This window comes from Lissotriton helveticus, chromosome 5_1, assembly GCF_964261635.1.
Source record: "Lissotriton helveticus chromosome 5_1, aLisHel1.1, whole genome shotgun sequence".
In the NCBI taxonomy this organism is placed as follows: Eukaryota; Metazoa; Chordata; class Amphibia; order Caudata; family Salamandridae; genus Lissotriton; species Lissotriton helveticus.
In genome coordinates, this window is record NC_136065.1 from 2,049,757,981 (window position 1) to 2,049,772,275 (window position 14,295).

At 46.7% G+C, this 14,295-nt stretch overlaps 1 protein-coding gene across 2 annotated transcripts in view; it reads right to left on the bottom strand.

The window, feature by feature from the left end:
* LOC144756261 (complement factor B-like) overlaps window positions 1-9,080 on the bottom strand; it is a 457,893-nt gene extending 448,813 nt beyond the window's left edge. Inside the window, exon 1 of one of the 2 annotated variants that reach the window (XM_078645906.1) lies at window positions 8,868-9,062. In XM_078645906.1, coding sequence (XP_078502032.1) covers window positions 8,868-8,928 — 61 coding nt within the window. In that variant the 5' untranslated portion in view covers window positions 8,929-9,062. Of the gene's footprint in view, window positions 1-8,867 lie in introns of both variants that reach the window. The other variant, XM_078645904.1, reaches the window with a different exon arrangement.
* Between the last annotated feature and the right edge of the window lie 5,215 nt (window positions 9,081-14,295).

Consider the following 14,295-nt stretch of genomic DNA (forward strand, 5'->3'; position numbering starts at 1 on the left):
GCGGGACGTGTGGCATTACTAAAAATGGTAACCCTCCCCCGTTTACTTTATTATTTTGTTACCCTGCCGCTTTGGATACCTGGAAAGTGCTTCGCCCAACTCAACTCCATGGTTTCGAGCTTCTTGTGGGGAACGGGAAGACGGAGAGTGGCTCTGCCTACCATGATGCGCCCAAGACGGGAAGGGGGCTTTGCAGCGCCTGATTTCGAGGCTTACTACCATGCGGCCCAGTTTCAATGGTTCACACAACGGTTGGCAGGGAAGCTGGGAACGGAGGCAGACCAGAGAGACGGGGACCTGGGGCTTCGCCACTTGATTCGGATTTTGTTACAGCTTCCGGTGCATGAAAGAGAGATGTCCAGGGAGCTCTGGGTCTTGAGGCAATGTTGGTATAGGGCTCTGCGACGCAATAAAAGGAGTCCAGCATATGCCCCCGAGGTTCCGGTGTGGTTCTGTATGGAGATCCCCACGGAGGAGACTGGCAGCCTTTACATGAGTGGGAGGAGCTGGGGATCTCCTCCATTGGAGATCTGTACGAAGATGGCACATTTCTACCATTTCAAGATCTCATGCAGAGGCACGAACTGCCTGCTCAGGACTTTCTCGTACACGCTGGCGTGACGGCCGCTGTGCGCAAGCACTGGAAAAAAGGGTTGGAGGAACCACGGGTCTTCCTCTCTTGTCAATATGTGGTCACCTCCGCAGGTAGGATCAAGGCGGTGATGTGTTTATATCGCAGGTTGACGCAGGGCTTGAGGACTCCTCTAGAGGAACTGCATGCTAAGTGGGAGACTGACCTGGGAACGCCTATAGAGGATAAACCCTGGGAAATGCTAATGGAACGGGCCTGGAAGTGTTCACGAAACGCGAGATTCCAACTCATCCAATTCTATGTGTTTCATCGGGCGTATCTCACTCCTCACAAAATTAATGAGTTCTTTGGCTCCCACGCTACCTGCTCACAATGCAGACTGGAAGGTGCAGCATTCATGCACAAGTTCTGGGATTGTCCATTGCTTCAGGGATATTGGGGAGAGGTACTGGCCAAATTGACAGAGGTGACGGAGAGGGACTTGCAGCATACTCCAGGGGTGTGCCTGTTACACTGGTTTCCCCATACTTCCCGCAACAAAATCACCAGTAAGTTCCTGGACTTGGGGTTAGTCCTAGCCAAGCGTGAAATCACTAGCCATTGTAAGGCGGTCACGGCCCCCAGTGCTGCGCGCTGGCTATGAGACTTTATTAAGTGGGCAGACTGCGAGTGGACACTCCGGCTTCAACTAGCTCGGAGGACCGACAATGACAAATTGTGGGACTCAGCGAGAACCTGGGTGGCGATGGTAGATCTGCTCAAAAACCCGACTGACGATGATGACTGATCTTTCCGCCCTCTTTACTACATGAGTCCGCAGCAGCAAGTGGTGAGGTGAGAGAATGGGTGGGGAGATCGAGGAGGTGGATGCATCCTCTCAGAAGAGATGTGGACTATTGTCATAGGACTCGAATGGAGTGTGCGGAACACATAATGAGCAATCAGTATGCTGTTAGGGAAGCGACATGTCTGAGGGGAGGGGGGAAGTGGGGTCAGGAGTGGGGTCCGGGGGGGGGGGGAGTTGAGTTGTGGGTGGGACGGTTTTCTTTGTTCTCTGCCCTGAAGAATAGATGCTGACAGTGCTTGCATAAGCAAGGTGCAACACGATTCAGCCCTGCAGGCCTATACCTCAGGTCAACTGGGACATGACTCTTGCTATAGGAAAGGCCTCGCTCCTCGCGTTGCACAGACTGATGGACTAAGCAAGTTTAGGCGAGGCGAGGCGAGGCAAAGTCATGCTATGGGCACAACTATCAGACAAGTGTTGCAAGATCACTGTATTGTGTATGAATCTATACGAGAAGTATATGAGCATCTTATGAAAACTTAATAAAGTATGTTTTAAAAGAAAAAATGATGAGATGTGTTGATGGTAAGATGTGATCTGGTTAAGATGAGATTTGAGATACGGGTAAATGGTTATGGGGACCTGCGGTTGTGAGACGATGGTGTGTTGTGAACACGTAGGTAAGGTGAGCTTTGATCAGATGATTAATGTGAGCTGTGGTCCAGCGGTTGAGGTGATGGGTGGTCTAGTGATATTAAGATGTAGTTTACTGGTTAAAGCACGATTTGGTCTATGCTTAAGGTATGATGTGGTTTATCAGCTGAGATTATCTATGGTCTCTCTCTTTTTTATTTTGCAGCTTTATATAGCACGAACTTGGGCCGAAGGTATTGGAGCGCTTTACATGAGCACCAGTTATTTTACACAAGGACACATGAAGTTTTTGGTAGGCACCGGGAGATTGAGTGATTTGCCCAGACTCACAAGAAGCTGGGCCAACACTCAAACCTGGTTCCCCAGTTCTAAAGTCGACACCTCTGGCTGTAAGGCCACAACCACTCCTCTTAACTTCTTGAGTTGTAGTTAAGTGGATACGTTGGGATGTGGTGTGGTGTTTATGTTGAGATGTGATTATTGGCTAAACTGATGTGATTTAGTGGTAGGTTGAGATGTGCGAGACCATTAGGGTTTGGTTGTGACGTGGTCTAGTAGTTAGAATGAGATGTGGTTTAGTGACTAGATTAAGATGTATTATAGATGTAATAGCGGGGGTGACTTCATGCATTTTGGTCATTGTAGTCTTGGTTTTCTTTTACTGACATTTGATTCACACACCTGTTAGCTGTTATTTATAGCAAAACAGCCCAACACCGGAAACAGTGACTGTTATGATGGAGTAAACAGTCCACTTTGGGTGAGATGTGCCCTCCGAGGGATGTTGTCTAGTGGCTTAATTGTTAGCTGTGGAATCAAGACACTTGAGTTCCAATCCCAGCTCTCGCTACAGCACATTGCATCTTGTGATCCTAAGAAAATCATTGTAATTCTTTGTGACGTGGACCTCTTACTAGCTCGTGTTGTGAGACCCTAGACACTAGCAACACTAGGGTGCAGATTGGGTATCATTCGGCTCCGATTGAACTGTCCAAGAGAGTTCTGTAGGGCTCATGTTTGAGCTCTACACTGTTTAACATCTATATCGCTCTGTTGGCCAATCTTCTGAGGATGCCTGGGTTCACCCCCATATCCTATGCCGATGATACCCAGTTGCTCTTTCCATTCGACAAATTTACTCCTTCTGTGCAGTTGGCCTTTTCTAACAGTATGAGAGCTATCTCTCACTGGATGAAGAGCAATTTCCCCCAGTGTAATGTGGGGAAAACAGAGATAATGCTCTTCGTAGAAGCTCCTTTCCAATGGCGCCAGAATGATTGCCGATCGATCTGGGTCCCTGTCCTTCTCCCAAGCTGATAATGGGTGACTTTAATGTAAACCTAATGAAAACCGACCCAGCCCGATCCTCTCAAATAACATCTCTCAACGCAATGTGGGCAATCCCGGAGACAAAATTCCAGTACCACCGAAAGGATGCGAAAGGAATACAATTGGCAACAAAACTGAACCATCTTGGTTTGCGTACTCTTAATGGAAGGATCGCCACTGATCGACCGGCGGCATACTCACATTCATCCTTCTTCCGAATGGCCACCCTAGATTATGTATGGATAACATCAACGGACTTCCACCTGGTACGCCAATTCCTGGTAACGCCCTCTCCAGATAGCGATCACGCCATTCTAACATGCAGCATTGCCTTGGGCCCCCCTCAACGTCCAACCATAAATCCGATAGGGGCGGCATCTAGCCTACAGAGTGTGAAGAAACTCCGATGGTCAGAAAGAAACCAGGACGCAATTGAAGCGAAAGTGGACAAGCTTATGACTAGAGGGCTCCTGGCTGACATTAGCCATGTGACGGCCCCTACTTGGGAATCTATACTGACCAACTTAAGAGACCACTTCACCTCAAAACCTTTAAACACCCGCTCAAAGGACATCCCGACCTCGACAACTCTCTTAGTGCAAGAACAACTCACAACCACTGCCAAAAGTAAATTAAATAAGCTCCAACGAACAACTGTCTACAATGAAAGTGATCATAACCTTCTGAAGGAGGACATAAACGCTGCACGAAAAGCTTACAGGAAGGCTCGCTTTAATCAAAAGAAATTGGAAGAAGAACAGCATTGGGCAGCAGCCTTTGAGATTATAAAGTCTAAAGATCAAAGGAAATTCTGGAACTCGGTCAATAAGGCTACTCAAACAACTAAACCTCCTACCGCAACTAACATCTCCCCAGCGGAGTGGGAGTCCTACGTCACAGCGCTTTACTCTGCACCAGACGGTCAGAGTGCTAATAGCCCGGCCATCTTTGATCAACTAACTAATCAAGACGGAACAACAGTCCTCATCAACACACTAACGGACGATATAACCAGAATAATAAAGAAAATGCGCTCGGGCGGCGCCCCTGGTCCAAACGGCATCCCGACCCAAGTTTTCAAAGCCTTCGCCAGAAAATGGGCCCAGATTCTGACCCCCCTCTACGAGGCCGCAATTTTGGGTGGCCCCATCCCAGAGTCTTGGCAAGGATCGCTCCTCGTCCCCTTCCACAAAAAAGGCTTGCGTTCCAACCCCGATAACTATCGGATGATAGCCCTTTTAGATGTGGAGGGGAAGGCATATGCTAGCATCCTATTAACAGCACTCACCGAATGGGCTGAAAACAACAACTTGGTCCCCTTCACCCAAACTGGTTTCCAAAGAGGGTGCCACATCGAGGACAACCTGATATGTATTGCCCATCTGATGGAATCCACCCTAGCCTCAAAAGGAAAGGCTCTCCATCTGGGGTTCATTGACTTTCGCAAAGCTTTCGACAGCGTAAGTCGGCCAAAATTATGGGAAAAACTTGCAAGATGGGGCATTCCACAGTCGCTGTTGAAAGCAATAATCGCCCTACATACTGACACATGGGTAAAAGTGCGAGTTACATCAAGCTGGTCGACCTCCAACAAAATCTATACCACCAGAGGTTTAAAACAAGGGTGCACCCTTGCACCAATGCTATTCAATCTGTACCTCGCGGATCTTCCAGAATGGCTGTCACGCATCCGTGCTTTCCCTCCAGGAATAGAGTTAAAAAAGATCCAAACTCTCCAATATGCTGATGACACCATCCTGCTAGATCAAACCCAGGTGGATCTTCAAAGACTATTCGATTCCCTTGTCCAGTATTGCACCACCAATATGCTCAAGATAAATGTGTCAAAAACTAAAGCAATGACAATATCTTCCGGAAAAACTAAAAAAATCACGTGGCTCGTTGAAGGGAAGAGATTGGAAACTGTTTCCACCTATAAGTATCTGGGAGTGTGGATCGACCACAAAGGGAGAGCCTCTGCACATATAACTGAAATGCAGGCTGTTGCTCGCTCCCTGGAAGGGGCCTTTATAAGAACGAAAAGTGCTCTGCACTCCCAGGACCTAGTACCACTAATAAAGCTGATTTCAGCAAAATTTCTTCCCACAATCTCCTTTGGTGCAATATCATTTAAAGACAAAATGAATAATTGGTTGGACAGAGCTCAATCGTTTTGCTACCGCAGGGTCTTTCGACTACCAACTTCAACTGCTCACGCCCAAATCCAGAACAAATTCTTACTGTCCTCCCAGAGATGGATAATGAGCGCACGTTACATCAGCTATTGCTTAAAGACCAAGCACGCTAGCCCTTACACCTTAAAGAGCTGTTTATGGTCAGTCTTCAGTAACCACAAAACCTCCTGGAGCAAATATCTGTCATCATGCCTTGAATCCCTCAAAGCGAAGGACATATGGTTATCTCCCGTCCCTATCGATGTGAAAACAAAACTCTTAACCAAACAAGCTAAAATTCTATCAAGCGACTCTGACGAGCAACGTGTCGCCCAGCTCTCCCATGGCCCTTGGGTCTCCAAATTATACACCCCAAAAACCCTTCCGTCCTACCTTGCATCTTCTACGAAAGTCCACACAAAACTCCAACTAATGCGTTTTCGATTCGGCCTAATTCCGCTGATGGCCTACAAGTTTGGGCAAGGATACAAGAAAGAAGTATCATCGCAGTGTCGCTTTTGCAAGCTGGACGATGAAAACCTTATTCATATCCTGTGCATATGCCGAAAACTCCAGGCTCAAAGAAACTTTTGGCTGCGTCCAATTTGGCTGCTTCTAAACATCAGGACTTGCCAAGAAGCATTAGACGCTTGCATGAGGGGCGACTCCCCGCAGTTGGCGGCACGTTTTGTTAAGTTTATCTCAGAAATTAATTCCCCCAACTTTGTCTTTTGACCTAGTCTGCGTCTGTTTCCCCTTCAGTGACATGATCATCTGTCTTTTAATTTCCAATTCCCCTGTGTTCGCAATTGATCTGTGTACCTTTTTTTCTTTTCACTATGCAACGGTCACTTGTGTGAGTGCACTTTGCAATGATTTTAATTAATTGTGCAAATAAAAAAAACTTACTTACTTTCTTACTTACTTACTTCTCCCAAGCTGACGGTTAAAAACCTAGGTATCCGTTTGGACCAAGCCCTTACTTTGAAGGAGCATGCTGACCATACAGCCAGCTCCTGTTTTCACACAATAGGCCTGCTCCATCGAGTCTTCCCTTTGCTTCCTGACTCAACCCGGAAAACTTTAACTCAGGCACTTGTATTAAGCCGTAAGGACTACTGTAAAGGCCTGCTGATATCCGCCAATGATGCCTTGCTCAGCAGACTGCAGGTAGTCCAGATCACGGCGGAGCGATTGGTCCTCAATGCTCCTCCTAGGTTTCCTTCCCTCCTTCTTCTTATGCAGCTGCATTGGCTCCCTATCTGCCAATGGGTAAGATTCAAAATCTGCTGCATTATACACAAGTCACTGTTTAATTTAGGCCCTTCTTATCTTTCGGAGAAATTTACACCGTATCTACCTTCCAGATCTCTTCGCTCGGGTGCTAAACATCTTCTTGTGGTACCTCGAGTAAGGAAGGCTAGATTAGGAGGAAGAGCTCTCTCCCACCTTGGCCCCCAATACTGGAACAAGCTTGCAGTAATTTTGAGACAATGCACTGATCACCTACAATTCAGGAAGCTGCTTAAAACTATTTTTTTTTACGCCTGATTCAACTACAGCTGCAATACATCCTCACGGTCCGTCCTAAGCGCAGAGATACCCCTGCGGGGGTCGATTCAAGCGCTATATAAGTAAACTAGCAGCCCGTCCCGACGTTGTCCGGGTATGAAATAGAATGTGTGTAATAGGCAAGGGAAATTTATTTTAAAATCTCGCGGTAGAGAACATTTTTAGCATGAAGTGTCTCTAGTGTGTATGTACTCCACTTCCGTAGGTAAGCGTTTGTGAAAGTGCATCCAGTTGTAAATTTTGTGTCCCAGCAGGCACGCTGAATCGCGTCATCGCCCGCTTGAGGCCCGGCTCCAGTTTTGTTTGATGTTGTGCTTGTGGTGTAAAGTTGTTGATGCAGAGAGTTGAGTGGGTGACAGCGCGCGCTGGAGACGCTGCGCGTGTGGGGAAGTGCAGTCAGTTCAATGGTTAGTGTCGCAGCAGGCGCGCTTAGTCGCCCAGCCTCAGCCCTGGTTGATGTTGTGTGCCTGGTGTCAATTCGTTTATGCAGAGAGTTGAGTGTGTGACAGCGCGCAGGAGGCGCTGCAGTTAGTGTCCCCGCAGGCACGGTCCTTTATGCGGAGAGTTGGCTGGCTGACAGCGCGCAGGATACTGTGCAGTTATTGTCCCCGCAGGCACGATCAGTCGCGTCTGCCCCCGCCTAAGCCCCAGCAATTGCCACGCCCATTGGCCACGCCCCTTGCTCCCGTCAATTGCCGCACCCATTGGCCTCGGCCACGCCCCCGGCCCAACGCACACGTTTGTTTTCCACACGCCCTCAGGGCACGCTTTTTTTTGGGGGGGGGGGGATGTGCAGCGCGATTGTTGCCAGTTGTCGCGCCCATTGGCCACACCCCTTGCTGCCGCGCAATTGCAATTGCGGCGCCCATTGGCCTTGTTCATGCCCCAGCACTCGCCCCCAGCACAACGCACACGTTTAAGGAACACTTTTTTTTTGTCGCCATTCCGCGCCCCACCCACGCCCACAAGGGACTACTTTGCTGGTAAGGTTCTTTTACCTTTCAAATGTATATGGTGGGCATCTGTATAGTCTATGTCCTTCTGCCCTTTCCAATGCTGTATTGGGTGTTGTGATTGGTGCTGTGGTTCCTGAGATTACCCGCCTCAAAGGTTTGGGCTCTCTCTTTATAATATTAGTATAAATATAAATTGCTGTAGCAAACCCATGCCCATGCGTGTGTGTATCCGGTCAAAGGTGCCCAAGCACACCCTACGCTCTCAAGATCTTGTCCCCCAAAGTACAGGTTCCAAATTCAGGTTAGAAGATTCAGAGCACACGGCCATTTAAAGGGAGCCCGAGGTAACAGAATAGAGACCCCGGTACAGAAAGACGAGGTCACAAAAGAACACCTGGCGAGGTAGAATAAGCAAAGCAGAATTACAAAGAATTACCGACCTAGATGACAAATAAAAAATATATTCACCAGAATTATATAAATTAATCTAACGTGTCAAGTGCTGGTAAGGACGCCTCGAGGCGGCCCTATACTCACTATGAGCTACACTGCGATCTCACCGCCGTTTAGAAAGCGCCTTGACTTGGCGCGTGGTATATATACATCATAGGGTATATAACACCAGCCTCGGTGATTTTCATGTCCATTATTTGCTGGACGTCAAAGTTGCTCTCCTTTGTTACGGGAGGAGGGGACTCCAGCCAGGGCTGGGGAAGCTGTTTGGTGTTTTTAGTCCCTCTTTAGAGAGCCAGCTCGACGGGGCAGGGGTGGGTGTCGGGGGCATGCAAAGATACAATACTTACTGCCGAGGATGAAGAGCATCATCAGCCCCAGCGCCGCCCCCACGAGCGTCTTCATGATCATGCCGTGTCTTCTGTGCGCCGGGCCTCAGTGCGCTGTGTTCCTCTGCGCGTCTCCCGCTCTCTCACCTCTTTCTCTCTCCCTCGTACGTTCCTCTGTTGCTCTCTGACCCTCCCGCCTGCTTCTGCTTCCCTCACTCGACGGGGCTCGGAATTAAAGTGCCCGTGGAGAGAGGAAGGGTGGGCGGAAAGAGGGAAGGACGCGTTTGCGTAATCCTTTCCCCGAGGTCGAAGACCAGAGTACCTAGCTGGTACCTCATTTCAGGCCATGAATTTCTAGGTGTAGGTAAGAAAAAACTGAATTCGTGAGGGTTATGTGGATTTAGGGACTCAGATTCATTTAACTCTCAAATAACTAACAAATGCTTTTACATTTAGTATTACGTTTGCTATAAAAGAAGAATGCGTGCGTTAACTTCAGGTAAATTGTGATGGCTTCAAGTAGACTGTGTTTTTAACTATTCCTTAGACTGTTCGGAGTCTCTTACAGCTACAGCTTAAAGTGGGGCGTGCATGTTAAGAGGCGCACAAGTCCTAAAATAATTGGGGGATTAACTAAATTAGGTAGTATGTAAGTGACATCATGGCGCGGGACATCACAAGAAGTGATATAAAAACTTGAGACCTCACACATATGTTTATCAGGTCTATCATGAGTACATTTAAGCATATTACGAGATTTAACAAATTAGATTTTTCACCAGGATTGTGCCACAAAAGTACCCCACACAAAATCTGGGTCTGAATTTATACTTTTTTTTTTTTTTTTAAACTGCAATAAAGAAACTGGCAACAAGGGAAAACGTGGCAGTAAATGTGTGCTTCTCAATTGGTTGCAAATTCTGCATTTTAAAATATCTTATGGGGTTAAGACACCTGCTGCCAAAATCTTTGTGTGATTAGTAACAGTAAGAAAAGTTTATTGTTTCAGTTAATTAAAACCATAACAATACATTTTGTAAAATCAAGTACTGCGGTTGAAGCTCTTAATGTTTGGCTACATTCTCTTTCGTTGAATCCTAAAACATTCTGAATCTAGTGCAAGTATTTTCTTATTTTTTAAAATATGAACGTTTTGTTGTACATAATATACAAGTTAAAAAATCGATCAAGAGACTTTTGTTGATCCATGTGAAATATGATTCCCAGAGTTCTGGTACTATTCTTTGTTAAGTTCGAGAGAGCCCTCTTCCGCAAAGGCCGCCATCCTATTTCCCTTTTTTAGGCAGGGTACCAGGTTACATTTCAAAGCTTGAACATGAGCCAAAAGGAACTTTATTAATAGGCAGTTCAAACGGGTGTCTGTTGGGTTTAGGGCTGCCATAATCGCCGATCTGCACGTTGTTATGCCTCGATCGTTCTTGGCCTTTTTTAGTGTGATTAGTACATTTCAGGGAATAAAATAATGGTAAAATAACTCTGGTGGTTAACACATTTGCTGGAGAGAACTGTGTTTCCCATTTTTGAATCAGTAGCATAGAAGGTTAATATGTCTCCTGCAAAGCACGTCATGCAACCTGCAGATTACAGATTTGTATTATATGTAGATAGGTAAGTGGGTTACTGCTTTTAACACAGAGATCCTTTTTTACTTACAGTTCATAAATTGTAATTCTTCTAAGACAGCACAGTGAGCTATGGACCTGTGGTATATTAGACTCCTACACCTTGTAACCCTCACCGTCCTATGTAACACACCCTGTACATTGATTTACACACTAATTTGATTAAGTGTCAAAGTATAATGTGCACACATAATGTAAAGCATTCTGACACCCTCTATTGTGATAAGTAGCAGTATCAATCAATCAATCAATCAAGCAATTTTTAGAGCGCACTACATACCTGCAAGGGTTCCAAGGCACCGAGGGAGGGGAGAAGGGGGGTGCTTTTGCTAATGGTCGAACAGCCAGGTCTTGAGTTGTCTCCTGAAGGTTAGAAGGTCTACGGTTTGTCGTAGGATGAGGGGGAGGGTGTTCTAGGTTGTGGCAGCGCGGTGGGAGAAGGATCTGCCTCCGGCTGTGGTTCTACGGATGCATGGGACGGTGGCCAGGGAGAGGTCTGTGGAGCGGAGTTTCCTGTTGGGTACGTAGAAGGAGAGTCAACTGTTGAGGTAGGCTGGGCCTGTCTTGTGGAGTGCCTTGTGTGCGTGGATCAGGAGCTTGAAGGAGATTCTTTTGTCGACAGGGAGCCAGTGCAGGTTCCTGAGATGGGGGTGATGTGATTGCGGCACGAGACGTTGAGGATCAGGCGTGCAGAGGCATTCTGGATTCTTTGTAGTCTGTTGATGAGCTTGGTCGGGGCGCCGGCGTAGAGGGCGTTTCCATAGTCGAGTCTGCTGCTGACTAGGGCCTGGGTGACTGTTTTCCCTGTGTCTGTCGGGATCCATCTGTAGATCTTGCGAGCATACGGGGGGTGTTGGAGCAGGTGGAGGAGACAGGGTTGACTTGTTTGGTCAAGGTGAGTTTCGAGACAAGGATGACTCCCAGGTTGCGTGCGTGGTTGGTGGGTGCAGGGGTTGTCCCCAGTGACGCGGGCCACCAGGAGTCATCCCATGCTGAGGGGTTGTACAGGTACAGGCCAAACCCTGAGTATGCAGAACAGAAGCCGAGGTATTTGCATTCAAAACACTTAAATAGTACAAAATATCAGGATTCACCCCTATCCAAAGGAGCATACTCCATAGCTTATTTCAATTGACCCTGTCAAAGGCGGATTTAAGGTCCATAAAAGGCAGATGAATCGACTCAGACCGGGCTACGGTGTACTTAAGAGTAATCATATATCAATTCAGGCATTGATCAATTATGTACTTACCTGGCCTAAAAGGATATTACAGTTCAAAAATTATATTGTTTTCATCCACCCACTGTATTAACCTCCCTAATAGCACTCTACCCAGGACCTTTACAACAGCATCAATCAAGGATATTGGCTGATAGCATTGAAGATTATCTCTACCACTTATCTTAAATACAGGGACTATTACGGAGGCAAACCATGAGGGCGGCAAGCCCCCTCTCACTGCTGCAATTAGAGCAATTGTCAAGCTGGCCCCCAAATCTTAATATCATCAATAAACCAATCAGGGGGAGTACCATCAGGCCCAGGGGCTTTATTTCCTGACAGAGCTAGAATACCCTGAATAACTTCAGCTAATGTAAAATCAAGGTTGGAGGTCCTTGTCACAGGCCCTCCCACTACGCCCCTTGTTGAAACAGGCATGCAGTTATAGACCCCTTCAAAATGTTCTATCCATTTGTCCACTGAAATATGATGGCATGAAGCGGGACTGTTACCATTTATAAACAAGCATTGGCATAGCCAATAGGTCTCGCATTTGGGACCTTATAAGTTTAGTTAGTTGCGATTAAGTGCTTTGGGATGGGTAAAGCGTGCAGGTGAAAGGGGGAGAATAGTGTGCAAATTGAGAGCTTAACAGGAAAATGGTGGGGATGACATATGGCTTAAGGGCTACAGCTGCCGCTTTTGGAACTGGGTTGGAGTCCCGACGTTGGTTTAACACCCTGTGATCTTTGGCAAGTCACTCAATCTCCACGCGCCTAAAGCAAAGTTAAAGTGCCCTTCTATAATATAAGTGTTGATCTTGTAAAGCACTCCAAATCTATCCAGTTGAGTTCAGGCTATATAGAAACTGACAGAAAGTAGTAAACATCACTAGAAACCGGACTGAAAATACAGAATAGTTTGACATACAGATGTCACTTGCCTGGAAACACTGGCTCTCTAATTAGGTACTAATACCTGTATGTGACTCAGAATAAATGGGACAGGAAAGAGAGCAAAAGAAATTAAAGAGAGAAAAGAGAAGAGAGCGAGGCAGGCATGGAACAAGAGTGGGAAGAAAAGGGGAGAGGACAGAGAATGGTTGAGCGAGGAAGAGAGGAGACAGACAGGAATGAGAAAAAAAGAGAGGGGAAGGTGAGAATAAAAGAGAGAGTGAGCTATAGCAACAATTGATTCAAAAACGAGAAGAGGCCGAATAGGAAGAAAGAGATAAGAGTATGCAGAAAAAGACGGAGCGAGATGAGGAGAGAAAAGGTTAAAAAGAGGTAGTGGAGAAAATAAGAGAAAAGAGATTAAGAGAGAGGGAGAAACTGAGAGAAGAAGGCATGGAGCGAGAGGGGGGATTAGAAAGTGACTACAAAGAGAGTGAGACAGAGTGACAGACCTGAGAGAGAGACTAGAGGGACACAAGGCAGAGAATAGAGAGAGAGCGGCAGGTAGATAGACCAGAGAGAGAGGGCGAGCGAGAGAGTGTGAGAGAATAGAGAGACAGAAAGAGAGAGAGAGAGAGAGACCATGGGGCTTTGGTTAACAGAGGGGCTGAAAAACATTTCAAACCGTTCATCATCACTATCATTTATGGCGGGATTGAAGTGCCCACCAGCGCAGACCTCTATTGTGGCTCAGTAAGCCTCAGAGTTGGCCATTTGGAGGGGATTAGTTCAGTGCGCCTCATTAAAGCTGGGATAGAGTAGTTTATATATACCTGCATGGTAATGAAGCAGATGGCTTGTATTCCGGCGCTGTCCTTTGTTGCAATCTGAAAAATCTTTTCCATTCGCTTTTTATACAGATGATAGCTTTGAAGCTGATAAGCACGTAATGCCTTTCTGCCCCGTGTCCACTTTTTTTGCATTTGTAAGGCGCCCTCCTTTGTTGGGAGGGTCTTCTGTGCTCAAGAGTACACAATTTATTTAAACATGTGCAACAGCTGCTATGTGGAGGTGGGCCAGCCTGTTCACAGTGTAAGAGGTAACGCTCTTCTTACTGAGCCCTGCCCATTCCATTTTATAGTGAAAAAGCAATTGTAAACAAGTACTTGACAGCGGGAGGGGGGTGATTTATAAACAGAGGCTCAATTTTAGAAATACAGTTTGCTTTTAGTGTTTACAGATTTTGGCATATCTGGCGGCAGATGCTAGCACATACTTGTTAAGCTGCTACATATAAAAAGAGCTTGCGGCCACACTAAAGGCATAGTGAAAGATAAAGCTCATTAGAACAAGCGCGGGTGCCTCACGCTGAAAGGAGGCAGCAGGGGGAGGGGAGAGAGGAGAGGGCCTGCACTTCTCTTGCGGGAGTGAGAAAACATATGTTGCTGCCAAAGCTCGCTCCCGCAAGTGAATGGCCAAACGTGCACGCGTTGCCATTGAAGGCAATGGAACGCGTGCATGTTTTTGGCTGAAAAGGTCCTTTGCCTATACAGCGCATCCGCACTGCGTAGGCGAGACCTGAAAAGGGCTTATTAATCACCTGCCAGAAGAGGGAACTGTCTATACTAGCACACACTTGCACTGGATCCTTCCAAGCTGTATATTTTAAGATTGTTTTATGTTTTTTCAAT